Source organism: Silurus aristotelis, assembly GCF_946808225.1.
Source record: "Silurus aristotelis genome assembly, chromosome: 19".
Taxonomy (NCBI): domain Eukaryota; kingdom Metazoa; phylum Chordata; class Actinopteri; order Siluriformes; family Siluridae; genus Silurus; species Silurus aristotelis.
Window position 1 is genome coordinate 20210641 of NC_139592.1, and position 25077 is coordinate 20235717.

The window sequence follows — 25077 nt, forward strand, 5'->3', positions numbered from 1 at the left end:
TTTTTTAAATAGTTAACAAAAAAAAAAAACAACCCACACATTTAGGTATGAAGTGCCTTTAATTTAAGACTGAACTCAAAGCTTGTAGGACGACTGTAGCACATTCCAGTTTGTTGTTAACAGTGTTTTATTCACTTAACACATTCCAGTTTACACCAGACCACTGGTTTATCCTCCGAGCTGAGTAACAACATTCCCCCCTGGCTAGGCCACATACCTGAGAGCGAGAGTCACAACCACCAGGGTTACTTCAGGATTAGGACACGTCTCATTACATTCAAACGTGTCGAACACGTGAAGACTGATTGGAACGTGTCCAGACCGGGCCTGGCTTTGAAGATTGTGATTTAAAGCAGGTTAGGATTTTTTTGTTTTGGCACCTAAATAATAAATTACACTAGCTCCTACCTCGCTAACTCACTGAGTGTGCCACACCCTTATACGTCTGAAAACTAAACTAGCATTCTTGGCTTTGTTGTGTAGAAAGTAAACATGGGGCTCAAAGCCTAAAGGGAAAAAACACGTACACTACAAACTCTGCAGCAAAACTTATAATACTGAATAGGTTGTAAAATACTGAACTTATTGCTTCTTCTTAAAGCCTCACTACCCACACCATTAGCAGAAACACGCTTACGTTCTGCTGCTCCTGTAACTCGACGGAGAGAAACGAAAAGGAAGCATCGGCATTGCTGCGCTTTGGTCAAAGTTTTATCTTTCTCTTTAATCTAAGTGCTCAGAAATGACCAATCACAACCCAAAGACGGTTACCACTAACTGAAGTGGTAAGAAGTGTAACAATGCTGAGAAGGTCGCTGTAAACATGCGCCCCGTCGTACAAAACATTTCGAGGGAGATAAAAGTGAAAAATATCAAGCGCATTCCTTTCATCAAGTTCGATTCCCAGTAGGCGAATCAAGTCTTAATCAGTGCTCAGAGATTGGAGTGTTGTACGGGATGAGGGTTGACCCACTTGTACGTTCCTCCATAGTGGAAGCCCACCCTCTTCATCAGCTCGTCTGCCTCTTTTGGTCCACGGCTAGTGAGGAAACAGGGAATGAGAACGGTGTAAACGAGTAAAACCGGAGTATTCAAGTAATGCGTCTTGACCGACGTCCTACCTTCCGTGTATGTAAGGGATCGGTTTTGTTCTTTCTGCTTCAATCTGGTGGAGGAGAGGGGTGAAGATTCTCCAGGCTTCCCTGAGCTCATCACTGACACACACACACACACACAGACAGACAGAAAGGCATGACTCACAAATCAAATCAACCACTTAGACAGCTGTGACATGAAGGTAACTGACTCACCTGCGCACAAAGTGCATCTGGTTTCCGCTGAAGACATCCAGAATTAGGCGCTCGTAGGCATCAGGGAGCTTCACATCCTGTATATGGGGGATTTTACAATACATGCAGAATTTAAGTCAATCAAGAAACTTTAAATTGTGGAGGCAAAATTCACAGATGTCTTGCAGTTGAACATACCAGATTTCAAGCTTATTGCATTAAAAAAAAAAAAAAAATCCTACTCAAGATTTTTACTGCTATGAATAACCTCAACTACTCTGGGCTCTAAATATCATTACATTTTCAAGCATGGCTGTGAGGGTCTGCTCGTTCAACCAGCGCATCAGCGAGGTCCAGATTCTTTAATCGACAGTATTCATATACATTCTATATAAACAGTGCTTTTAAAGTTTGTCATTTTTGAATCCAGACATGTGATTCTTTGGTGTCCAGATACTTTTGCACATACTTTTGGACATTTGTTTTAAATGGCACATTAGAAATAAATAAATGCCATGGGTAAACCCAGTGTTGATGTAATCGGATAAGAAACCTGATCATTAGGTGAAGTGAAAGTGAGCATGTTTTGCCTTGTATCTGCTACGGTACGTCAGGTCCAGCTCCGTCTCCTCGGGGTTAAAGTACACACCAGGCTTTTTGCTCATCATTTTGGCATAAATCGCTTCGTCAGGCTGCACGCGCATCACCAGCTCGTTCCTCTGGCACTGCGAATTAAAGATGTCACCCGGAACGTCGGTGAACTGCAGCCTCATCTCGGCCTTGCGCTCGTTCAAGGCCTTTCCACAGCGCAGGATAAACGGAACCCCTTTTACGGAAAACAGAACGGTATAAGAGCAGGCGACGATCTCCTCGTGAAGAACAATAAGAATTCAAGTGAAAATTGGCGCACCTTCCCAGCGTTCGTTATGGACGTAAAGTACCGCAGAGGCGAAAGTAGCCGTGTGGGAGCCTTCAGGAACAGTCGAGTCGTCCAGATATCCCAGTTTAGCCTCCCCTTCCCCATCAGGGTTGCCCTCGTACTGCCCCAGCACGACATCACGTAGCGACACCGGCGCGATGCACTTTAGCACCTTCACCTGAAACACACAGACGAGCGCGAGAGTCTGATCACTGTCCGATTAAGAAAAAAACTGGATTGATCGGTGTGTGTGACGATACCTTCTCATCTCTCACGTCATCCGAGTTGGTTGAAGCAGGCTTCTCCATGGCAACCAAGGAGAGCATCTGGAGAAGATGATTTTGCATGACGTCACTGTGAGACGGAAGCAAAAGAAATGTATAAGAAGTCAATCAGATTTCGCAATCCTTAAAAATACACCTTTTTTCTTCTTCTTTTTTTTACCGGATAATACCAAAGTCATCAAAGTATCCTCCTCTCCCATAGGTTCCAAAGGGTTCCTTAAACGTGAGAACAACAGAGGCCACGCTGTCCCTGTTCCAAATCGGGCCGAAAATTCTGTTCCCAAACCTGAAAAGGAAAAAAAATTAGTACAGAAAAAGAGTTAAAATATCAACAAGGCATCCACTGAACATGATTTTACACACACACACACACACACACACCCTTGTGTGTTACAATCAATAGACAAAGGTTTGTGTGCTTTCTTCATTCTTCTGGGAAGATGTTCCACTAGATTTTGGAGTGTGTTTGTGGAGAAGCACAGGGGGGTTAATAGTCAGGTACTGAGGTGAGGAGGCCAAAGGGTTGAGGTCAGAGCTTCATGGAGATTGGGTCTCGTTGTTCAAGTGAAGGGAAAGAAATTTCATGTAATATAATCGTGTGCCTCCAATTTTTTGGTAAAAGTTTAGGACAGAATCACATATGGCTGGAAAAGCCTGGTGTCCCAATACTTTTGTCCACATGATGTATTTCACACTTCTTTATGCATATTAGATTAAGAACATGTTAAATCTAGTTCTTGGATGAACCTGATATTATTTTAACAGTCGAATAGCAGACATCTAACAGCAGGAGGAGGGGCAGGTAACTCACTGGCCTCTACTGTGAGACATTAAATGAAATAAAAGATGAAAAAAAGCTCAGCATTGCTTTCAGCATCATTGCGTTGTATAGTCAGGATGAGGATCTTTCCAAACAAGTCACGCGAGTCACACAAACGCTCGGTCGGGTGCATTCGGGAGCTTGTCTAAACAGTGTGTAACACATCACCTGAGGACCATGAGGTTCTGCACCATCTCCTTTCCCAGGTAGTGGTCTATGCGGTAGATCTGATCCTCGCTGAAGAGGGAAGAGAGGTGTGCCGACAATTCCTCCGAGCTCTGCAGGTCCCGGCCAAAAGGTTTCTCTACAATCAGCCTGCTCCAACCCCTAACACAGAGAATATGAGACAAGGAAAAGACGGGGAAAGAGGTAGGACACAGGCAAAGAAAAGGAACGAGAGAACAAGAGATGAGAACGCAGTAAGTGGAAGATAGGGGGAGACAGAGACAAAGAAGTAAGACTGATAAATAAAGTCTCGATTTCAAAATAAAAAAAATCATCAAACATCCTGAGAAAATCCTCTGAATCGGGTACTGACTTGTTGCTCACGCAGTGCTGGATGTTGGTGGTGACGACGTGGTAGACGGTGGGTGGCAGTGACAAGTAGAAGATATAGTTGGCGCTGGTACCATGGCACAAAGAGTTCAGATGGGACCGCAGCTGTGAGAAACACTCTTCCTCTGTATAGCGTCCAGCCAGGTACGAGTTCCTTTGGAAAAATGCTGAGAGACGCTCGGTATCCGTGTCCTTCACCTGATATAAGGAACACACAACACTCCTATATTGGTAATTAAATCCATAACCCAGCAACTGTCAAACTATTAATTCTGGGTTTTTTTTTTAAGCGTTATGGTTTGAGATCATTAAGGAGAACTCACTGGGGCTCATGGCAGATGTTCCACATAATGTCTAATAATAATCTAAAAACAGAATACGAAAGCCATATGGTATCAACGGTAAAAGTTCGATGTACAATATTTACAAGCTACATTTCCGGGTTTTTTTTTTTTTTTTTTTTTTTACGAATTACTCTTTAAAGTAGAAAATCATTATATATATATATATAAATATATATATAAATATATATATATATATATATATATATATATATATATATATATATATATATATATATATATATATATATAAAAATAAATAAATTCTCTCATCTACACTTTAATAATTACCTCAATAATTCTAGAAATCTGTTCATAAGTATTTAGACTCAGTACTTAGTTAAAGCACCTTTGGCAAAAATTACAGCCTCAAATCTTGTATGTATGAGTTTTGACACCTGGACCCCACTATTCCTCAGAGCAAATCCTCTCAAGCTGGGTCAGGTAGAATGGGGACAGTCAGTAGACACTTTCAGGTCTCTGCAGGGGACATTCCACTCTAGGACTCTAGGACGTTCACAGTGTTGTCTCTAATCCTATAAACTAATAACACTGCTTCACCTCAGTCTGCATCACACAGTTAATGTTTCTGGAAAAACTCTGACCTGCTGAGGAGGCCTGTGTTTAAAGTGGGTGGACTGGAGGCCTGTGCTTTGAAAGCACACGTTCCAGCCAACCAGAATCGAGAATTCACAAGGCCCTTGGTATAAAATGGCTTATTCTACATTTAGAGCTAATACTAACAATTTACGACCTTCACCTTCATATACGGTAACGAGGCGGCGCGGATGTCATCCACCGTCAGGTTGGAACGAGCAAACCCGACAAAGTAGGTCTCCTCTGGTAGGAGTCCATCCTTAAAAAGCCACCTTAAAAAGAAGAAGGAAAAAAAAAAATGCAGGATTAGACAGATAACTGAAAACACACACACACACACACACACACAGTGTTTAGACACTCACCAAAGTGTTGGGTAGATCTTCTTCTTGGCAAGATCCCCCTTAAATTGAAAAAAACAAAAATGTAAAAACGGATTTGACTTTTTTTTGGCTTGTAATTTCTACTTGAATAAAAGGAGGGACACTCTGAGGAGAACCAAATCTGGTGACATGTGGCTTACAGCAGGCTATAAAGTATTAAACGTAAAGGGACCAGTGTCCCTCACAGAACCTGCTTTACAACATGTAAGACTGGCTCTCTATTCCCTCTGAGGCACACATACACACCCTTTTAAATGAGGAAGTACAGTTTCGGTGTTTAGTTTATAGGTTTATCTACAGAGATAATCATGAGGTAAGTATGCAAATAGCATAAAAAAAACAATGTACATAATTTCGTCTGCTCTGGCAAATTTAAAGCAGTAGTACAGGTTTAAAAGTTGTGTGTCAATATTCTGTGTGAGCACCATTGATATAGAACACTGCCTTAATCCACCTGATCATGGAATTCACCTGAGCTGCACAGGTTCCTGGGATCCTCTTCCACTTCAACATAGTGACATCACTGAGCTGCTGGATGTTAGACACATGGTGCTTCCCCACCTTCTGCTCTAGGATTCCCCACATGTGCTCAATAGGGTTCAGGTCTGGAGACATACTTAGCCACTTCATCACCTTTAGCTTCCTCAGCAGGGCGGTTGTCATCTTGGCAGAGTGTTTGGGGTCGTATTATGTTGTAAAACTTCCGTTCGGCCCGGTTTCTGACGGGAGGGCGTCATGTTCTGCTTCAGAACATGTTGGAATCCATGTTTCCCTAAATGAAACTTAGCTCCACATGAATGAACCAGCAGCACTCCTGCAGCCTCAGACCATGATGCTGCCACCACCATGCTTCACTGAAGGGGAAGACAGTTTTATTGGTACTCCTTATCAAGAAAGGTGTCGCCCCACATGCTGGACGCCATCTGAGCCAATCATCTCATCAAACAACAGGACATGGTTCCAGCAATTCATGCTCCTGGACAGGATGTCTTCAGCAAACTGTTTGCAGGCTTTCTTGTGAGCCAGCTTCAGAAAAGGCTTCCTTCTGGGACGACAACCATAAAAACAGAACCTCTAAAGCAATGCTGCAGCCCTCGTGCATCTCTTTTTGTAGCAGCTTCTGCAAAACTGCACCTGACGCACAGCACAAGGACTCAACTTCTTTGATGGACCCTTGCAAAGCCTGTTCAGAGTGGAACCCTTCTTGGATGACCTTCTGTATGACCCTGGCTGATGGACTGTAGCTCAGTTGTTCAGTATGAGGGAATTGTACTCAAAGTAAATTTTATCTGCTCTATTACAAGATACACACATTTGTATGGCCCTGCCAAGCAGACAAAAGGACATGTGACCTTGTATGATTACATGATGTACAGCTGCTATCACTCAGGGTCGACTCACTTTTGTTTTGACACTCATTTCGTTGCTGCTCATCTATCTGTCTATCTAGTGTTGCATTAGAGCTACAGGAAGATCTGCAGAGCTTCAGGGATCAGGGCTGGAAGTAAAGCCTGAGCATTTCACTTACCGATGCTCCCATGATCACGAACACATGAGTAACTTGTCGGAAGTCGTGCTCATCATAGAGCTCCTTCCGAATTTCTCCAAACACCTGGGACTGAGATCGCGCTAACAAACTCATCCTTTAGAAGCACGAGCGCGACTGCACACGCGGAATGAAAGCGAAACAAACACACACCCGCGCGAGCGGATCTACACCACACACACACACACACACCCACTCAAAACAATATTTATGGTATTAAACGTGCAACAAAAAAGGCGCTCGTGCCACCGTGTAGGTATGAAGATAACGCTGGTGGAGATAATCCGCGATACGCTCGCGCTTTCAGGGCCCGTGCATGAGATTAGTGCACCGCAGCAAACCGCGGATTTCATACAGCGAACGATTTCTCCGTTTCTGTATTCAATAAAAACAGCGTGAAGGAAAGCTGATTTTCTGGCAGCGTGCGCGAGCAGAGGCGTCACGCCGCACGAGGAGTATTCCGTGTAAAGCTATAACGGATTTCCGGCCAATCGGATTTGTCGGGTCGTGGAATTCTGACCAATAGGATCCGTCGGAGCGGAGACCAACTCGGGTGACGTCATGGGAAGCTACAAAAGCATTTTAACAACTGAAATGGGAAATCAGACACAAAACCAAAAAAAAACTAAATTAAACAAATAACAAAATAAAAGTGAAATAAATAATATAAAAAGTAAAATACAATGACTAGACAAAAGTCATCTATTTAAAATTGTTTTTTTCATGAATGGAAATTAAAACCACAAAATCTTAATTGAATAAAATCACCCCATTTTTCATTCAAATCACTGACCCCAGATGAAGTATAACCAGTGTGACCGATTTTTTTTTTTTTTCGTTACTCATTAAACATTATTACATGTCCTCCACATCACTACCACTCCCAGACACTCCCTCATATATTCATGCAGGTTATTTACGCAACAGTGCAGATATAAAGAAGAAACCCGACCTGACCGATCCTGACTGCTTGGCATTTATTAACCAATTATACATTTATATAAATCCCCAAAGCGCGAAAAAGATACGAGCACACAATCATGGAGGAATAAAAATTTCCCAAGAAATCTTTAATCACAACAAGAACATAAAGGATCTATTTCATGTCTTCACTTTATGGACATTAACCTGGTTGACGATCCGGATCGTTAATAAAATGGCTGAGGAGAGAGACATGTTCATGGTTTCTGTCTGAACTGAAATAAAAATAAAGCATTTTTTTTGGTGAACACCCTACTTGAGTTTGGCTTGTTCGGCAGAAGAACGGAATGATTTTTTTTGGACAAAAATAATACACGCCGTGTCCGATTGGCAAAACAAACACCCGTTTTCCACGGTCTTCAAATAAAATTGGAAAAAAAATTAAAATACTTATTAGACACTTTTTAAAAACATAAATAAAATGGTTAAAAGAAACAGTTTGAAGGCACACGTTTGGTGAGAGTGTAAACAATACTGACGCCAGGGAACGGTCCTTCCATTTGGATTTCAGAGTCTCAGAACCTTCAATGGTTTTTTTGTTTTTTTAAAGTTTGGTCCATTACATGGACATAAATGACCCACATGCTGTCAGTTCACTCAGATGGACCAGAAGTGAGTTCCAGTAGGATTAAAGCACAGGTTACAGCTGTCCTTCAGGCTGGAACTTCATCTCGACAGAGACGGAGATCAGCTGAATATCCAATGTTGATGCTGGTCTCCCGAGTCGCACGGACTCATGACTATCTGGTTGTCCTTCAAGTGTAGGCACTTACCCGAGGAAGGGTTTTTTATTAACTGCTTCTACAAAACAGCAAAAGAAAGAAGTCGATTAGCAGGAGTACTACGTGTTCTGTCTGTGGAATGAGATTTATTTTCATGGTGTTTAAGGTGAAGGGACACCAAGAAATATAATCAATAATGTAAATCATTATCATTCATATATTTGATATACTGTATACACTGTGACTTTTTCACTCAAAACTGTTACTTCAATCGATTGGATGCTCTTGTTAAATGCATTCAATTTTCCATTTACTTGAACTGTTAAACCTAAAACCTGGCTGGACACATGGGCTGGAGTGGAAGATCTCCTGCTATAGAGCTCTAACATCAACCTACTGAAGACCATTGGGATGAATCAGAACAGCAGCCCAGGCCTCCTCACCTCACCTACAGTACTTTACCAACACACTTGTAGCTGAATCGGCACAAATCTCTACAAGCGCCCTCTAAAATCTAGTGGAACATCTTCCCAGAAAAGTGGAGGTCATTAGAACAGCAAATCGGGCCGAAATGTAGAATGTAAAGTTCCTAAAAAGTGTTATGGTCAGGTGTCTTGTTAGCAGTAAACGGCGTGTTGAATATAGAAAATACACCTTGCTCATTTTTCATAATCATTTTCAGTCGACGTGATCCTGCACCTCTCCGAATCCACCAAAACTCACAAAACGAGTTGAACTGAAATAGTGAGTGAACAATACCTCACTCAAGATCCACTCCTGCTCGGGGGCGACGTTAGTACCGCGCCCCTTCAGGTGGCACAACTCGATCTTCACTTGCTCTGGGTAGGAGGTAGCATGCAGACACAGCTGTTTGCCCATGTTGTGCCTCAGCTCCTTGTGTGTTGAGTATTCAAAGTACTAAAGAAAAAAATATTAAGTCATTCTAAGAATTAACCCAGGCGTTTAAATTCGGAGAAACTGACTATTTTACCAACAGTAGAGATGCAGGTCATACCTGGTTTCCTCCCATGTTGTGGCACACATACATAATAACTGCTTTTCCTCCATTATTATTCTCCCCCACGTCCAGGCAGCTCTGAGACCCCACGTTTTTAAGCTACATGGTGATAAAAAGAGTACAGGATCAACTCATCTACATGATGAAATAAAATCTTTAATTTGTTTTGCTGACATAAAAGGAAGACTTACTGCTCCAAAGTGAACAGGGTTAAGATCAGGAATAAACACTTCTGGGTAGACGTTGTTCAAATACCAGGTAAAGTTCTTGCAGCGCAAGTTTTCTCTGAGTTTCAGCCTGTCTGTGAGGTCGCCGTAGCTCATCTGCAGGACCCAAAAACAACATTGTGTTGGTCTATTTCTAGTACAAGAGTATACAATCAGAGGAACATGACTACAAAGACATTCAATTAAAGACAGCATCAATCAACAAGTGGTCCTACAACAGGAGGCATAAACACCAGGCACTTTAAAAACTATTTGCTAACAAGTTCATACAATTTAATCCGTCAATACCTGCTGGTTAATATATATATATTCAAAATAATCATTTGCACCAACACACTATTTACAGTACTGGACTCTGGACTCAACATGATCATTAAACTGGGTGATCCTGGACTTGACTTGGATCCTTAATCTAAAGAATCTGTGCCCGACTTGGACACCAAACCTTGGGACTCTGGACTCAACTAGTATATTAAGGCTAGAGACCTGGAACTTGACTTGGACCCTAAACTAGAAACCCTTAACTTGACTTGAACTCGAAAGCTAGAGATTTTTGTGCTCAACTTGGACCCTAAACTAGAAACCCTGAACTTGTCTTGAACTCGAAAGCTAGACACTCTGCACCTAAATTCAACCTCAAACCTTGAGAATCTGGACTCAACTTGGACCCTAAACTAGAGACCCTGGACTTAATTTAGACCCTAAAGCTAGAGACTCTGTGCCCAACTTGGACTCTGAAGCTCTAGACCCTGGACTTGACTTGGACCCTAAATCTTGAGACTCTGTGCCTGACTTACACCCCAAACCTTGGGATTCTGGACTCAATTTAGACCCCGAAACTATAGATCCTAGACTTGACTTGCAAATATTTTGCCAGTGAAAAAATGGCTAATGATTTTTTCCAATTTGCAGGTAAAAGTCCATTGAAAGTCTGGTGTTAATAAAATAAGCAGCGGCTCACAAATCAAAGTCTTGCAAATTCACAAGTCAAAGTTAATTTGTTCATTTGTGCAGACAAAATCTGCACAAGGCAAAAGCAACTAATAAAGCAGCAAATCCCTTTCTTTTATGTGCTGTTTAGCTTCACTGAATTGACCTTTCTGCTCAGTGACTTATTTGTGAAGTCACAGTTTCAAACGTGTGCAGTCACAGCGATAGTGGACAATAAAAAAAGCTGGTACTTGGCCAAGCCTGGAAAAGACAAATCAGTCCTGAGATACAGCTGCAACCATTCAAGATGATTCATAGCAAAAAATTGGGATTATTCCAAATGCTCGATACAATACTACTAGTCCTTACATACAAATTTTACATAATTGATTTTTTCCTAAAGTGTGGCAAATTTGACTTAAAAGAACCTCATCGCAGAGTCACACAATTTTTACCTCTCTGGCAATCTTGGCTGCTTGCTGGTTGCGGCGATAATAAATTTGCTTATAATCATCCATCCACACCTCGGCCAAGCGGACCTGGTTCCGCACAATGACTTCGGTTCCTTTGGGGAAAGTGTGCGGACTTTTCGTGCGGAACACGTGACCGACCACAGAGCACGGGATGATCTCCAGCTGGCCTCCACATTGCCACACCTGAGTGTTAGTTTCAAGTTAGCAACATGAAATAAAATAAGAGAACCTGTGTGTGTGTGTGTGTGTAGTATAAACAAGAGATTTTAACAAACCCTGAAGGACATCTCTACGTTCTCGCCACCCCAGATCTCCATTTTGTCGTCATAGGTACCGATTTCTTTAAAGTAGGCTTTGGAAATGGAGAACAAACCTCCGGCAAAGGTCGGCGTTCTAAAAGACAGAGAAGACATACATGTAAATAAGGTGAAATCCAAAATCTACCCAACAATGGGGAACCCCCTCCCTCCAAAAAAAAAGACAAACCTCCCTTGATTTTGTTGTCAGGGCTGTGTAAAGACTGAATCAAAATTTATAATTCATGAATTAATAATATATAAATATGCATATTATGGACATTATTATTACATCATAATGTCTATAAATCTCTATAATATATTAACCTCCATGGAGGTTTGACTCAGCAAATCAGACATCATCATAAACATAATCTAATTTGGCAAACCCTAATTTTTAGTTTGGGCTCATTGTAAAAAAAAAAACCACTCGGAATAAAGACAACATTTTCCCCCACACGGGTTCATCTGCAAATTCCCCCGAAATGCAGGAGCCACCAGCTGATCAGCAGGAGTTTCTCTAAGACAATGGCAGCATATGCATCTTTTTTTAACTGCTGAACTTGCAGAATCAAAAAGCAAAGTAAGTATCTCCAGACCTCCAGACCTAGAGACAAGTGTTATCTTGGTACATGACTGTGTTTGTGCTCAGTCAGCTGAATTTCTAAGCAGATAAAAGTGTGTTTAAAAATAAATGTTTAAAAATATATATATTTTGTTATTATACTAACTTTACTGTATAATAGTAATGTAGTATATTGTAGTATAATAATTAATTATTATTATTATTATTATTATTATTATTAATACTACACCCTGAGGTCCCTCATAACTCAAACAATATTGAAGTAAAGTACTCAATCAATAACAATAAATGTTAAAAGATATGCATGTCTCAGCGAATGGGTAAAAATCTATTCAGAAATAGAAATAATTGGACTTCATCCACAGAAAGGACACTTAAAGACAGTTACATCCTATGGTAATAATTCAACACTTATACCCTTCAAATCTGTATACATTTAATTACATCTTTAAGAGGTGACTGTGATACAATTAGGATTGTATCACTATCCATCTGTCTGTCTGTCTGTCTGTCTGTCTGTCTGTCTGTCTGTCTGTCTGTCTGTCTGTCTACATTGTAATTGTATCAGGTAATCCAACAGATTAACAAAACACTCTTCAAATATGTGCACTCATAACTGATTTTTTTTTCCTCAGGTATTTATATTTCAGAGTTTACTTAACATGCATAATCCTTTATACCGTTTATTTTAACACTACCTGCCTCTTTAAAAAACAAAAATCGTATATGGAATATAAATTCTTTCTAAACAAAGATCCAGCACACACCATGTCCTCGTACGGCTAGAAGACAAACCTCTGAGCTACTGTTAAACATTAACCTACAGCTGCACACGTTCACTGAGTGCTATATTACATTTCTGAATGTTAACATACGTCTGTTTCACGTCATTTGAAATCGAGTGCGGCGGTAAAACGCGGCCTTGACCAATAAAGTCGCTATGCCGTCGTAAAGGCTTCTGCAAACCTGTAGACAAAGCAACCTTATCTCAATCGCAAAATGAGCTACAAAATGTGTGTGGGGAAAGGCAAAACACATGGGGGAGGAGGAGGGGGGTGTTGTGGCAGAGACATGGTCACAAACATATACACAAAGGGAGACAGGGGCCGGATGACAAAAAAGGAGAATGTTAGGGGAAGAGACAAAGAGACAATAAGCAACAAAGACAGCGACAGACACAAAGTGAGACAGAGAGATAGAGATGGAGATAGAGTGACTAAGTGAGAACAAGAGTAAAAAAAAAAAAAAAGAAAGCTTAACATGGATTAATGCAATAAGACGGCGTTTTTTTTTTTTTTTTTTTTTTTTAAAGACCAAACTCGGTAAACACATTAATAATAAATCAGATCTTGTACAGACAACAGTTGAGTTTGGTCTTTTTTTAAAAACGCCGTCTTGCCCCGTTAAGCTTTTCTATGGGAGAGAAAAATTATTTAATTACGCCTTAAGCATTCGTACTCTGGACTCGTGCACTTGTCTGCTTAATTATTGATGTGTTTACTGAGAGTGGTCTTATAAAAACATGGAATTATCGCATTAAGCCACGTTCAGCATTTTAGAATGTCCCAAACAGAGAAAAAGACAAATGCAGTGGGACAAAAACAACAAGACGAGAGCAAGAAAGGGACCATAAGAGTGCAGGTGATCGAGAGAGATTTACTTGACAGGGTAGGTCTCATCTTTGCGCTTCGCCTGCTCGTAATGAGGGATGCCCTCCCAGCCGAAGGTCAGGCTCCAGTCGAAGTTCCCGCGGTTGTGAGCGCGTGCGCTGGCGACGGGCTTCAGAAACTTAAAGTTGTTCAAGTCGATGGTGGTGATTTCCGGGCTCACGACGGCTGTGGGCTCCTCCACAATTCGAGCGAGCAGTGGCTCAAGCCAGCCATGGAAACATTCGCCTGGAGAAAAAAAGAAAACAATGCACACACCCCCCAAAAAAAAAAAACCCTCTCATTAACTTAATTGCACTTGAATACAGAGTATGACAATGAATATAACCACTGGCTCTACGAGTTCTTCTTGCTTGTGCAGGTTATTTTATTACTTAATTTTTTTAACGTCTTGAAGGACTCGGGTCATTTATAAAGCGTGGGTGACAGAAAGGCGAGAACGTCGGTCCTGTGCTAAACACACGTCATGAAAAGAACTGCATGTGAACGAGACCGAAGCGAAAAATTTTTAAATCAAACTTTTATAAATATATTGGGAAAAGCAGAAGTTATCAGGAACAAAATGAAGACCGGTGAGTGTGTAATTAGGGGTAAACATTATGTACCAAATGTGTGAACCTACAGTGAGCATCGAGGAAGGTGAGGATCTCGCCCTGAGCATGACTGGCTCCCAGCAGTCGGGCCGTGATGAGCCCCTTCCTCTCGGCCTGACGCACTACTTTAACCACCTTCAGAATCTTTATGTACTCCTCCAGCTGAGCGTGCAGGTGACCTGTAAGTCCAGGGACATGAAAATCGTAGTGATCATACAAATGGTGATCTTCTATCTCACATTAATCCTATCAAAATGATTTAAGTTGTCATAATAAATAAATAAATAAATAAAAATAATACTGAAGTGAATGGTGAGCAGGAAAAAGTAAAGCATGGTGGTGGTAGTGCACAACAACTGGATTTGTTTTTTATATTGGTCAATATAATCATCTATGATGGATATCACTGGTGTTTAATCCTATCTGGAAAGTGCTGGTGTGGGTCCCCATGCAGGTTTTCATTCCAGTTAAGCAGAAGCCACACCGAATCTATTAAACTACAAGATGAACTGGTGACCAGAAAAAAGTAAAGCATGGTGGTGGTAGTGTGCAAAAAACTGGATTAGTTTTTTTTATGTTGGACAATAGATCAGCTATGACAGATTTGTTCGGTCCTATTACTTGAGACTAACCAGCATGGATATAAGCGATGTCATTAAATTCCAGTTCAGCAGAAGCCACACCTGAATCCGTTGAACTACAAGATGAACCGATTATACGGGTGGAATTAGGTGTGACTCCTCATGTAACCACGAGGTGACTGCATTTAACTTCGTACTGCATTTTGTCTCATCGGTGGTTCCTCATACGCTATATGCCTGAAAAACCATATGGGGCTCTTTGCCAAACTGTTGCACAAAGTTTAAAGCACACAGTTGTCTAGAAGCTCTTTGTGTGCTGTAGAAGTACAAATTTCGATTCTCTGCAACCAAATGGAAATGGAACTAGTGTGTCATGCGCAGAGTCTTGACCCCAAACCTAATAAACACCTTTGAAATGGACTGGAATGCTGACTGCACCCTAGGTCTCCTCACCTTACATCATACACGATCTTACTGATGCCCTTGTGGCTGAATGAGCACGAATCTCCACAAGCACTCTCCAACATCTAGTGGAACATCTTCCCAGAACAGTGGCGGTTATTGTTACAGCAAATCTGAACTAAATGGATACATAAGCACAAGTTGTGATGGTGGGTTTGTCCTCAAACGATTGGCTGTATAGTGTAGATAATGTTCAGGCCTGTGATATACCTAGACATTTTGTATAGGCAGTTTTAGCCTGTGGAAACTTATGTGCCGAGGTGGTAAAAGTCCCCAGTTTCATCGAAACCGAAATACTATAGAAAGTTGTCCAAATAAATCCGCTGACGTTTGAGTTTGAACCTGTATTTCCACTGATACTTTTTACCGCTCATATCAGAAAATCTAATTTACTTAACGGGTAAAAACTGATGCACACTGGGAAATTAGCGCCTCTGTGAAAATATTTCGCTAACACTTAGGTACGCTATATGGACAAAAGTTTGTGGACACCCGACCATAATATCCGATAATATCTACATTTCACATTTAGTCCCAGTTTGCTGTTATAATTCCCTCCACTCTTCTGGGAAGATGTTTAACTAGATTTGTTAAGGGTACTTGTGGGGATTTGTGGGGATTCATTCTGCCACAAATGTGTTAGTAAAGTCAGGTACTGATCTAGGTGAGGTGAAGAAGCCTGGGGGGGGTGCAGTCAGCGTTCCAATTCGTTCCAAAGTGTTCAATAGGGTTGAGGACAGAGATCTATAAAAGGAGATCCTCCACTCCAAATTATTTAAAGCTTATCTTTGTGCACGGGGGTATTGTCATGCTGGAACAGGTTTGGGTGTCTTAGTTCAAGTAAAGAAAAAAATTTTATGCTTCCACATCTGAAAGCATCCTATACAATTGTGTGGTAACAGTATTAAAAAAATAAACATATGGAAAAGTCTGAAACAGTCAAGTGTCCCAATACTTTTGTCCATATGGTGTAGTTTTTGAAAAATACCCTCCATTTAAATGTGGTGCAAACACCAAACTTTGCATGACTCAGTTGTCTACAGGCAAGTAAGTCTTTTTTTCCATCCTTCAAGTTCCCTTTTTACAAAAAAAAAAAAAAAAAAAAAAAAAAAAAAAATCCTTCCTAAAAAATTTACCCACAACTTATATTTGAAGACATACACCAGAAGCTTTAATGACTGATCCTCTTTTCCTCATGGTTCATGCACTGTGTCTGCATGGGAACGGAGACATGTTGTACAAATACGGTTACAGGATGATTGGCCTCGTCACGGTGGTCTTGTTTGCACTTAGGGCAGAGCTACGCCAATAAAGCGGAGTGCAGGGCCAAGATCCTGGGCTTAATCCTGTGCTGGAGTGTTATCGCACGCTCTCGGCAAACGCCGCACCCACCTGCCGTGCTTGCGTCATCTACCAGGATGATTTCCTTCAGCAGGGAGGCCGGGGCGGTGTGCAGCACGCTGTAGACGGTGCGCAGCAGTGTAGACCACGCCTCGTTGTGGAACACGATGATCACGCTGGTCGTGGGGAGAGGGGGACATCGGCGGAATTTGCGCTCCACGCACCTGAAGGATGGACGTCGTTAAGGGCACCATCATAAAAGGGGTTTCATTTAGAAAGACGCTAATAAGGGAAGAAAACAATCGGGGACGTGCGGTTGTAGGAAAAGGACCAGCTATGGGGTATTTTTACGCTTTCAAAAGTTGTCATTTAATGCTGTGGAATATCTGCAAATACGAAGAAATTTTTTGCTTACGTTGTCTGTGAAGCAAATTTGTTTGCTGCTCGTTTTACGCATTTCTTGTCACGTTTTGCTGCAAAAGAACGTCCATGAAACAAATTTCCTAGATCACTTATCATCAAGTTATAGCAGATATATGCGATAGCGTGAACACCAACTTCTCGTTTCTTTTTTCTATGCTAAATCTAACCAGAAGCAAAAAAAAAAAAACGAAAAAAGACTTGTGGCGTCACTAAGAAGCCACAAAGTGTGAACTGCACGATACGGATGACTTTCCTCTGATGCGGAAACTCGCCGATTGTTACTAATCGCTGGAGACTCGTTCCGTAGAACAAGAGATTTTTAGATTTTCCTGTTATAGAATGTTTTAATGAATAAAGCTAATTAATCGTGGCGTTAAAACAGTTGCTTCTCTTATTAGCGTTTTTTTTTTGTCTCACTCTCGGAATTGAAAGCAGGAATAGCAGCTCTTTAAGTGAGAAAACAGAACATTATCAACAATGAGTGTTTGCCTAACAATCATAAATGTTTAGCACTTGTGTCAACACAATACTGCTCAGCTATGAGAAAGTATGTCAATATATCAGGGAAAGCGAATATTTGCACTTGATCACATGTAGAAAAGAACAAATACCCAGTAAATGTTTAATGAATCGTGGAATTAAAAAATAAATCCTATACAAAAATGTTCTTACTCTGGGGGCCGGGTGTCCTCCCCAAGGCTGCGGTGCAGGGAGATCCGATCACTTGCGAACTGATTAAAGCAGTGCCTAGTCATGCCCTCTTCCTTCTCCTTCACTTCATCTGGAGTCAGATTGTTCTCCTGGAACGCGTTCCCTTCAGCGCCCTGGCTCTGCGGATCCTCCGGCGGCCGCTCAAACAACGGTTTCAGCTCGTCCTGGGTGTAGAAGCCTGAGGGGCAAACTTTTTCCATGCTCCCTTCTAAAGGCGTCTGTGAAGAGTCTGGTTGACCTGGTATCTGGAAAGCCATTTTGTTGACTGCGTCGCGAACCATTTCGATCATTCGCTCCTTCCGGTTGGATAAATCCTGGAGCCAGGGTTCCTGAATGCCACTACCAACGTCCCTCTGGATAACCACAAGGGCCAGCATGAACAGCACCCCCCCCAGCACGGCCAATTTCAACGGCGAGACGCGACGTTTTAGGCGCATCCTAACGGCTGGAATACAGGAGGCACAAGGAAAACCTAGAGGTTATTCCATGGAAACAGTATCAATATAACTGCTGTGTTTTCCTTATGTTAATCGCAGGAGCACGTTCAGCCAATCTTATTATCTGATGAGGTGGATAAAGTGAACTGCACCAACCACGTGATCTGAACACACACTTTTCTTCCACACACCCACACACCAGATCCAACAGTGCCATGCTCTTATTTTCAGCTCTCCATTGTACTATTGTGGCAAGCGACAACAAATCAGACCCCAAACACAGAACAAGGACAAGAAGTGTCGGGTTATAAAACTTAAAGCCCAGTTTTCTGAATAGTTTAACACTGGCTGATGCCCTACTGTATGGAAAATATGCAAATAATACAGGAAGGAATTACATTTCCTATTGTTCTGTTAGGAGCAACAGTTTTCTCTCACACACATACATACACACACAAAATGGATATGAAGTAAACAAATGAATGCTGGGTCCTTTTGACATTTGTATGAGAAGAGAAGACGTGTTATGAGTGAACATTTATTCAGATGATTGGACCAAATTGTTGATAAAGGGTTTTGTTAAAAAGACAAATTAGGGGAATTTGTGTGTATATATATTTACTAGGGGTGTAACGGTACAAAACAAATGCACAGTTCGGTTATGGTACGATTAGGGGGAAGAAATGCAAAACAAAAAATCGCTTGTCATTTTTTATTAACTCCGTTTATTAATACTACCGTTTGTGATCATCTAAAGTTTAAATTTTTTTAAAACAAAATACAAAAAAAATTCCTGCTTGGTTAAATAATATATAAAGTAATATTTTCTAAAAAATTAAATATAAACCGAATTAATGCAATACTCTTTTTTTTTTTTTTTTTTTTTTACATTGGCACAAATTAAATTGATTAAATACAAAGAATAAATGGAAAAATGTAATTAAATTGTTTACATTTTTTAGCCCTGATTTGGTTAATACGGATGTGCATGTAACTGTGCGTTTGTGTTTTATCTTTAATTTTCTAACGATTTGATCTACTTAACTGTTCTACTTGTTTCATCATCCTTTAACAAATGTCTTCATTTCTTCCATCCTTCGTTCACTCACTCAATCGATATGTGGAATTGTCAGAATTTTCTCCTTTTAAGAGAAATCCAGGACCCCCCATAAGGCATTAGGGACACCCCATGACAAGTAAAGAATAGACTTAGGGGGGGGTCCCAAAGATTATTTTAGTAAACTATATATGAATTACACAACAAATGGGGACCCCCCCATAAGACTTGACTCAATTCGAGCACTGCACCTAGAAATTTCGGTACGAATACGTGTACATTTACACCCCTTTATTTATATTATAATTATATAATATAAATTAGTATAATAATAATTGATTATATATTATTACAATTATTACATTTATTTTTTACTTTTATTTTCTTTAGCAAAGACTTCATTTTTTTTAATTTTCCAGTAAAAATTGTTTGACACAAAATGCTCCTAAATGTTTATTTTTTTATTAATTTTTTTGTATATATTTTTTTCTAATCAAAAAATCCTTCAATAACCTCCAAAGCTGTCATTTATACACTACAAACAAGAGACGTCTCACTGGAAACACTTTAGTCAGTCGTCTGGCTAAATGTTCACCCAGAACACGTCCTTCAAATGCCAAAAAAAAAAAAAAAAAAAAAAAAAAAAAGTGTTCCAGGGATCAACTGTGGATTTCCACATTTTCATTTGTACATCTCGGTTTCCATCAAGGTGCTTTCTGTTAAGTGAACTTTCTATGGCCTGAATGTGGAGGACTGATGTTCCAGCTTCCACCTTGCATCCAGTGTTCCTGAAACAAGCTCAATATTCCTGGCGACCCTGACCGGGATCAAACATCTCCTTAAGATGTTAAGATGAATAAATGGATCCTGGTTATAAAAAATTCATGACTTATAGAAACATTCGGTGCGAATACAAGAATACACGCTGGACACCAAGGGTATACACCTATCGAAACATTAATTACAATAAGGTGAATATACACAGCATCTCTTTCACCGGTTTGAGGTTTGATGTTTTTTGGGATTTACGCACTCGTGCGTCAGGTTATCCTTCATTTCTGAGAACGTCAACAATCTGCCTACCTGTCTTACCTGTTCTGCAATTGTGCCTACGCAAATACAATTACAAATTCCTTTCTTTCTTCACTAATAACTAAAGGAGCGTCAGTCAGACGTGTCATTGAACTAGGAGGATTCATTCTTTGTGAAAGTTGCATAACCAACTCACCAAAACAGGTTCGCCTGGCCATTTTTTCACCTTTTTAATCACAATGTCTACAAAGAAAGTCTCAAGTTTAGAGACCCAGATTCTCCAAGTGTCCTCTTTTCACCAGTTCATTGAAATCATGAATATTATATTATTATAGAAGGTGTAACCTAAATGTTTTTTTTTGTTTGTTTGTTTGTTTGTTTGTTTAAACTCACAAACACATAGTCCAACTTCCTCATGAACGGTGTTAACGTCGAACAGGAAATCCGACTCTTGAAATACAGAAGAAATAAACCTTCATGTCCTCCCTTTCTTTTCTGTCTTTTTAACCTGGTGTAACTGATACCCTGATTAATGTTGCATTCAACATCCCGAACCACAACAGGTCCTTCAAGGAAGTGCAATGAACTTCATTTTTCTACCTTTTTTTTTATATTGATATTTAGATAGAAATCAAATCAGATCCTACCAAGAAGTGTTTGGAGTGAAGTCGAGGAGGAAACCGGGATGAAATTTTCCTAAAAGGACATGCAGATATGAAAACACATGTCAGCAGTTGAGCAGATCTTCAGAGCTTAGAAGACTTACCTGGAGGAAGCGTCGCTCAGCGCGCGTGACCGATGAACTCGTTATTTCCCGTGAGCGCGCGTGGAGGAGTGTGCGTGCGTGTGCGTGTGGGTGTGTGTGGGTGTGTGTGTCTGTATAGATAGCAATGATGTCGTAAAGTCTGCCTCATTGGCTGCCGGATGAAACGAGCAGCTAAACACATCGTCCTCCCGGTTTCCCTTTTGAACGCAACAGGTGCCGCGCGGTCCTGTATTTCAAGCGGCGGTCCGCGCGGTCCTAACGCCGCCCGATTACAGGCGCGGCGCGTCAAGGAATGGTATATGGCGCGCGAAGGCGATCGTCAGAAAGGCGGTGCTAAACGTTGTGAAACACTTTCCTACGTCAAGGTGCATTGAAAAAAATACATACATAATACAAAAAAAAAAAAAAACACTTAAAACGCACGAATACTTGTGCAAATTTCACCAACGACTTCTAATTAAAGTTCTGAATTGGGCCGCAATAGGATTACAAGCATTACCTGAGTAGGTATGAATAATGCACAGAGGAGCGATTAAGTACCAGCTCGGATGCCGCTGTGGCATGGGGGTCTCGGGTTACTGGCTGCTGAGAGCCGAGATTGTCGACTATTGATTGACACGTGAGCGCTGAGATCGTGGTCTACATGGTGGCCTTAATATGCAAGCGAGGTCTTTACACTGGAGGCCTGAATGCCATCAATGATGGCTCATGCATTTTTACAAAAAAAAAAAAAAAAACAGAAAAACCGTGGTGGGCCGCCAGGCCTTCTGTAAGGCCTTCTCTGCTGGCCTTTACTCTATCAGAATTATTTTTATCCATAAACATTTATTAAATTATTCCTAATAGTCTATTCACTTAATTTTGTAGTGTCTGTTTCAGTGTCTGGTTATGTTGAGGTCCAATCAAATTTCAGCCATCACATCACGTGTTGCTGGGGTGAAGCTCTGCCGTGAAAAAAATGAACCCATTGTGGTGCTACAGTTCATGCTGCTTCAAGGTTGTTGCTTTAACCAGATTTTAAATGGCCACTCTGAGGCCATCTAGCAGGCGTCCGATCACGGTGGCATTTTCAGGTCTTTTGATTGAACGGACTAGCCGAAGCTAGCAACCTGCATCTGTAGCAAACTGCACAAGTTCAAATATATTCGTGTGGATTAAATAGTTTTCTATTCATTTTACAATGATCGACAGAGGAGAAGAAATTAATTTGGTCCCAGATATACTTTCTAGGACATGTACATGATAAAGTTTTTTTTTTTTACTTGGAAAGTGAAGAAAAGTCAGGCAAAAAAAAAAGGTTTAACTCAGTTTTTAAGCTTAAATCCCGAGGAATACCATAATGCACAGAAAACTCTGGGTCCTTTTTCTGTGGTTAATACTGAAGCTCCTGCTAGAGGTGATGTAAGCAGGCAGTGCAGCTTGTGGCTACAGTAAAAGGAAACTTGCTTTTGTAATGTCATGCAGTGTTCTGTTATACTGCACTTTTGAATTATATTGATAGTTGCTATAGCTGTGGTGTCATAATGATAGTATTAAGAGGTGGGTGGTTCAGGTACCTGTAAGACACCACTGAAGGCATAGGTGTGGAATGAATACACTGAAACTGCCAAAAACCAACCGAATTCACTTGACTCAAGCAATTAATGTGATTTGAGCAGGTATTTTCAAAATGACACGCCCACCTCGTACCAGTGCCGCACCTCGAACCCGGGTCACAGGGATGTCAGACTAATATATAATACATAATTTATTCCAGAATCTAGGAATTTATTTAAATTATGTTGAATATGAGACATATATTTATGTTTTGATGATTTGTTAAAATAGAATAAGTACATATGTTTATGTATTAATAAGTTATATGTTCTGCATGACTGGGTGCAGGAGCATCGTTAGGATTTGGGCCCTTGGTGTTTTACAGGGCTCTTTCTAAAAATTGTATCTGGATAAAAACCCTAGTTCTGGACTACCCAAGGATTCTTGAAGGACACTGAAATGTGGACTCCAGGCGAGAGGAACTACATGACCAGATTTGGGAACGCATACACTTACACTTTCTGAAAAGGACAACAGACTGGTGCGATGTGGCCTGACATGAAATGGATGTACTGTTACTGATTATTTCCCAAAAACAGCAAGCACATCCTGAGGTGTTTATTCTACCTACACCACCACCACAAACTATGAGGATGAATTTGGATTGTATAGGCCGTCTATTACAATGGCTGAATTGAACACTCCAAAATCCAGAATTTTTGAAAAAAGTATTAAAGAATGACATGTTTTACACATTTAGAGTTACAGAGTGAAAGGATTAAGTTAGCATGCATATCGATGGGTTTAAAATGAGCGCAAGCTCGTCACAATTCGTTTTGTCGGGAGCACTAGACCTCTCCGAGTAGGTCAAAGGTTCATCAAGAAAGATTTTAAAAAGGTTTTTCCAATGCATCCAGCAGGTCATACGGCATTTTTAGTCTGGATCGTGGCAATACTATAAACTAAACTGAATGCTGATAAGATGAAGGTTAGTTGTTCGATAGACGTGTACGGGTGCCTTTTATCTCGAGTTATCATGAAGATGATAGTGACCTCAGTTTGAATAAAATAATAAATCATACTGGAACAACGGATTCCTAGATTAATGCTGCAGTTTTACGCCTTCAGAATCAGGGTGCTGTGATCGCGCCGTTTTTTTGATCTTCCATTGCTACAAGAAGGAATTTTTTTTTTGTTTTGTCTATCCTCATCCACATGTTATTCAAACAATCCAACAAGGAGCACCAGGAATCAAAGACATACTGTCTATCGTTTACATATACGTAGCTTATAAGGTGTGGTGTAGTTCTTTATTTTATTCTATCTAGTGAATAGTGGAGGAGACGTCCTTGGTGTCTGTACTTGGTCACGGTTCGAAAAAGACAAAACAGGAAGTTATCTATAGTGAACTGTTATTCCGACACAAAGAGGAATGCTAACGACACGTGTAACTAATCAATGCTAAAACCGACACACAAGTGCACACAGCTGCTACTGTAAAATATACAAATATTAAGTTAGAAAAATAAGTATGAAAGTAATGTAAATCGTATTAAAGATTAAGTACACTACTTGGACAAATGTTTGTGGACCCCTGAGTATAAGATTCATATGTGCTTTCTGAACCACATTCAGTCCCTATTTGCTGTTACAATAACCTCCACTCTTCCGGGAAGATGTTCCACTCGAATTTGGAGAGTGAGATTTGTTAGAATATATTTAGCCACAAGGGTGTTAGTAAAGTCAGGTACTGATGTAGGTGAGGCGAGGAGGCCTGGGGGGTGCAATCAGCATTCCAGTTCATCCCAAACGTGTTCAATAGGGTTGAGGAGAGAGCTCTAAACAAAGGGGACAACAAGATCCACTCCATTCCATATAAAGCATTTCTTCATAGATGTGGGTTTGTGCATCGTCATACAGGAACAGGTTCGAGTCTCCTAGTTTTAGTGAAGGGAAAATCTCATGCTTCCGCCTCCAAAGATGTCCTGAAAAAAAGTCAGGTGTCCTAATACTTTTGTCAAAAGTTCTCTAAATCTAACCAAAAATAGGTCTTAATGGATTTGTTTGCAAGATTTTTTACAAACAAATCTTTCACATTTGACTCTTCCGACTGCTCTTTTTCTGCAAATGATTAATGAAGAAAAAAAAAAATAATATATGTATTTTTAATATATATATATATATATATATATATATATATATATATATATATATATATATATATATATATATATATATATATATATATAAAATTATATATATATATATATATATATCTTACAATCTGTACAGCCTGGGAAATTTTATCTGAAACAAACTGACATATGAACAGTATGCAAATGCAAGCAAATAGCTTAGTAAAGTAGACAGGAAGTAAGTAAAAGGGGAAAAAAAAAAGAGGAAAAAAAATAAATTGAAAACAATTATATCAGGGTCCGTTCCCATCATGCACCATGTCTTTACACGATACACTGATCCAAGAAAACAAAAAACGGCTGTCGCTC

At 40.3% G+C, this 25077-nt stretch overlaps 2 protein-coding genes across 4 annotated transcripts; both read right to left on the bottom strand.

Moving 5' to 3' along the window:
- Nucleotides 1–40: 40 nt before the first annotated feature.
- LOC310742085 (glucose-6-phosphate 1-dehydrogenase-like) lies at nt 41–7199 on the bottom strand. Of its 2 annotated transcripts, none has more exons than XM_083570709.1 (12): nt 6717–7199; nt 5171–5208; nt 4969–5077; nt 3851–4065; nt 3481–3639; nt 2653–2778; nt 2469–2562; nt 2200–2386; nt 1880–2115; nt 1311–1387; nt 1122–1214; nt 41–1039 (listed from the first exon to the last, which is right to left on the bottom strand). In XM_083570709.1, exons 1-12 carry the CDS (start codon nt 6828–6830, stop codon nt 934–936), a joined length of 1554 nt encoding a protein of 517 aa, XP_083426835.1. In that variant the 5' UTR covers nt 6831–7199; the 3' UTR covers nt 41–933. The 2 variants fall into 2 exon arrangements, with proteins under 2 accessions (XP_083426835.1, XP_083426834.1); XM_083570708.1 differs by having other exon boundaries at nt 3851–4059; nt 4963–5077; nt 6717–7172.
- A 576-nt stretch (nt 7200–7775) lies between these two features.
- On the bottom strand, nt 7776–21310 carry galnt6 (UDP-N-acetyl-alpha-D-galactosamine:polypeptide N-acetylgalactosaminyltransferase 6 (GalNAc-T6)). Of its 2 annotated transcripts, XM_083570700.1 has the most exons (12): nt 21038–21304; nt 20919–20967; nt 17707–18190; nt 16663–16835; nt 14257–14406; nt 13628–13862; nt 11361–11478; nt 11068–11268; nt 9647–9778; nt 9453–9554; nt 9197–9355; nt 7776–8516 (listed from the first exon to the last, which is right to left on the bottom strand). In XM_083570700.1, exons 3-12 carry the CDS (start codon nt 18180–18182, stop codon nt 8403–8405), a joined length of 1860 nt encoding a protein of 619 aa, XP_083426826.1. In that variant the 5' UTR covers nt 18183–18190; nt 20919–20967; nt 21038–21304; the 3' UTR covers nt 7776–8402. The 2 variants fall into 2 exon arrangements, with proteins under 2 accessions (XP_083426826.1, XP_083426825.1); XM_083570699.1 differs by lacking the exon at nt 20919–20967 and having other exon boundaries at nt 21038–21310.
- Between the last annotated feature and the right edge of the window lie 3767 nt (nt 21311–25077).

Coding starts and splice junctions, on each gene's coding strand:
- LOC310742085 (XM_083570709.1), bottom strand. CDS start 6,830: ATGAGTTTGTTAGCGCGATCTCAGTCCCAGGTGTTTGGAGAAATTCGG. Junction 2,563..2,652: donor GATGACTTTGGTATTATCCG/GTAAAAAAAAGA, acceptor TCCGTCTCACAG/TGACGTCATGCAAAATCATC. Junction 1,040..1,121: donor ATCCCTTACATACACGGAAG/GTAGGACGTCGG, acceptor TTTCCTCACTAG/CCGTGGACCAAAAGAGGCAG.
- galnt6 (XM_083570699.1), bottom strand. CDS start 18,182: ATGCGCCTAAAACGTCGCGTCTCGCCGTTGAAATTGGCCGTGCTGGGG. Junction 11,269..11,360: donor ACGTAGAGATGTCCTTCAGG/GTTTGTTAAAAT, acceptor ACTAACACTCAG/GTGTGGCAATGTGGAGGCCA. Junction 9,356..9,452: donor ACAACATGGGAGGAAACCAG/GTATGACCTGCA, acceptor TTTTTTCTTTAG/TACTTTGAATACTCAACACA.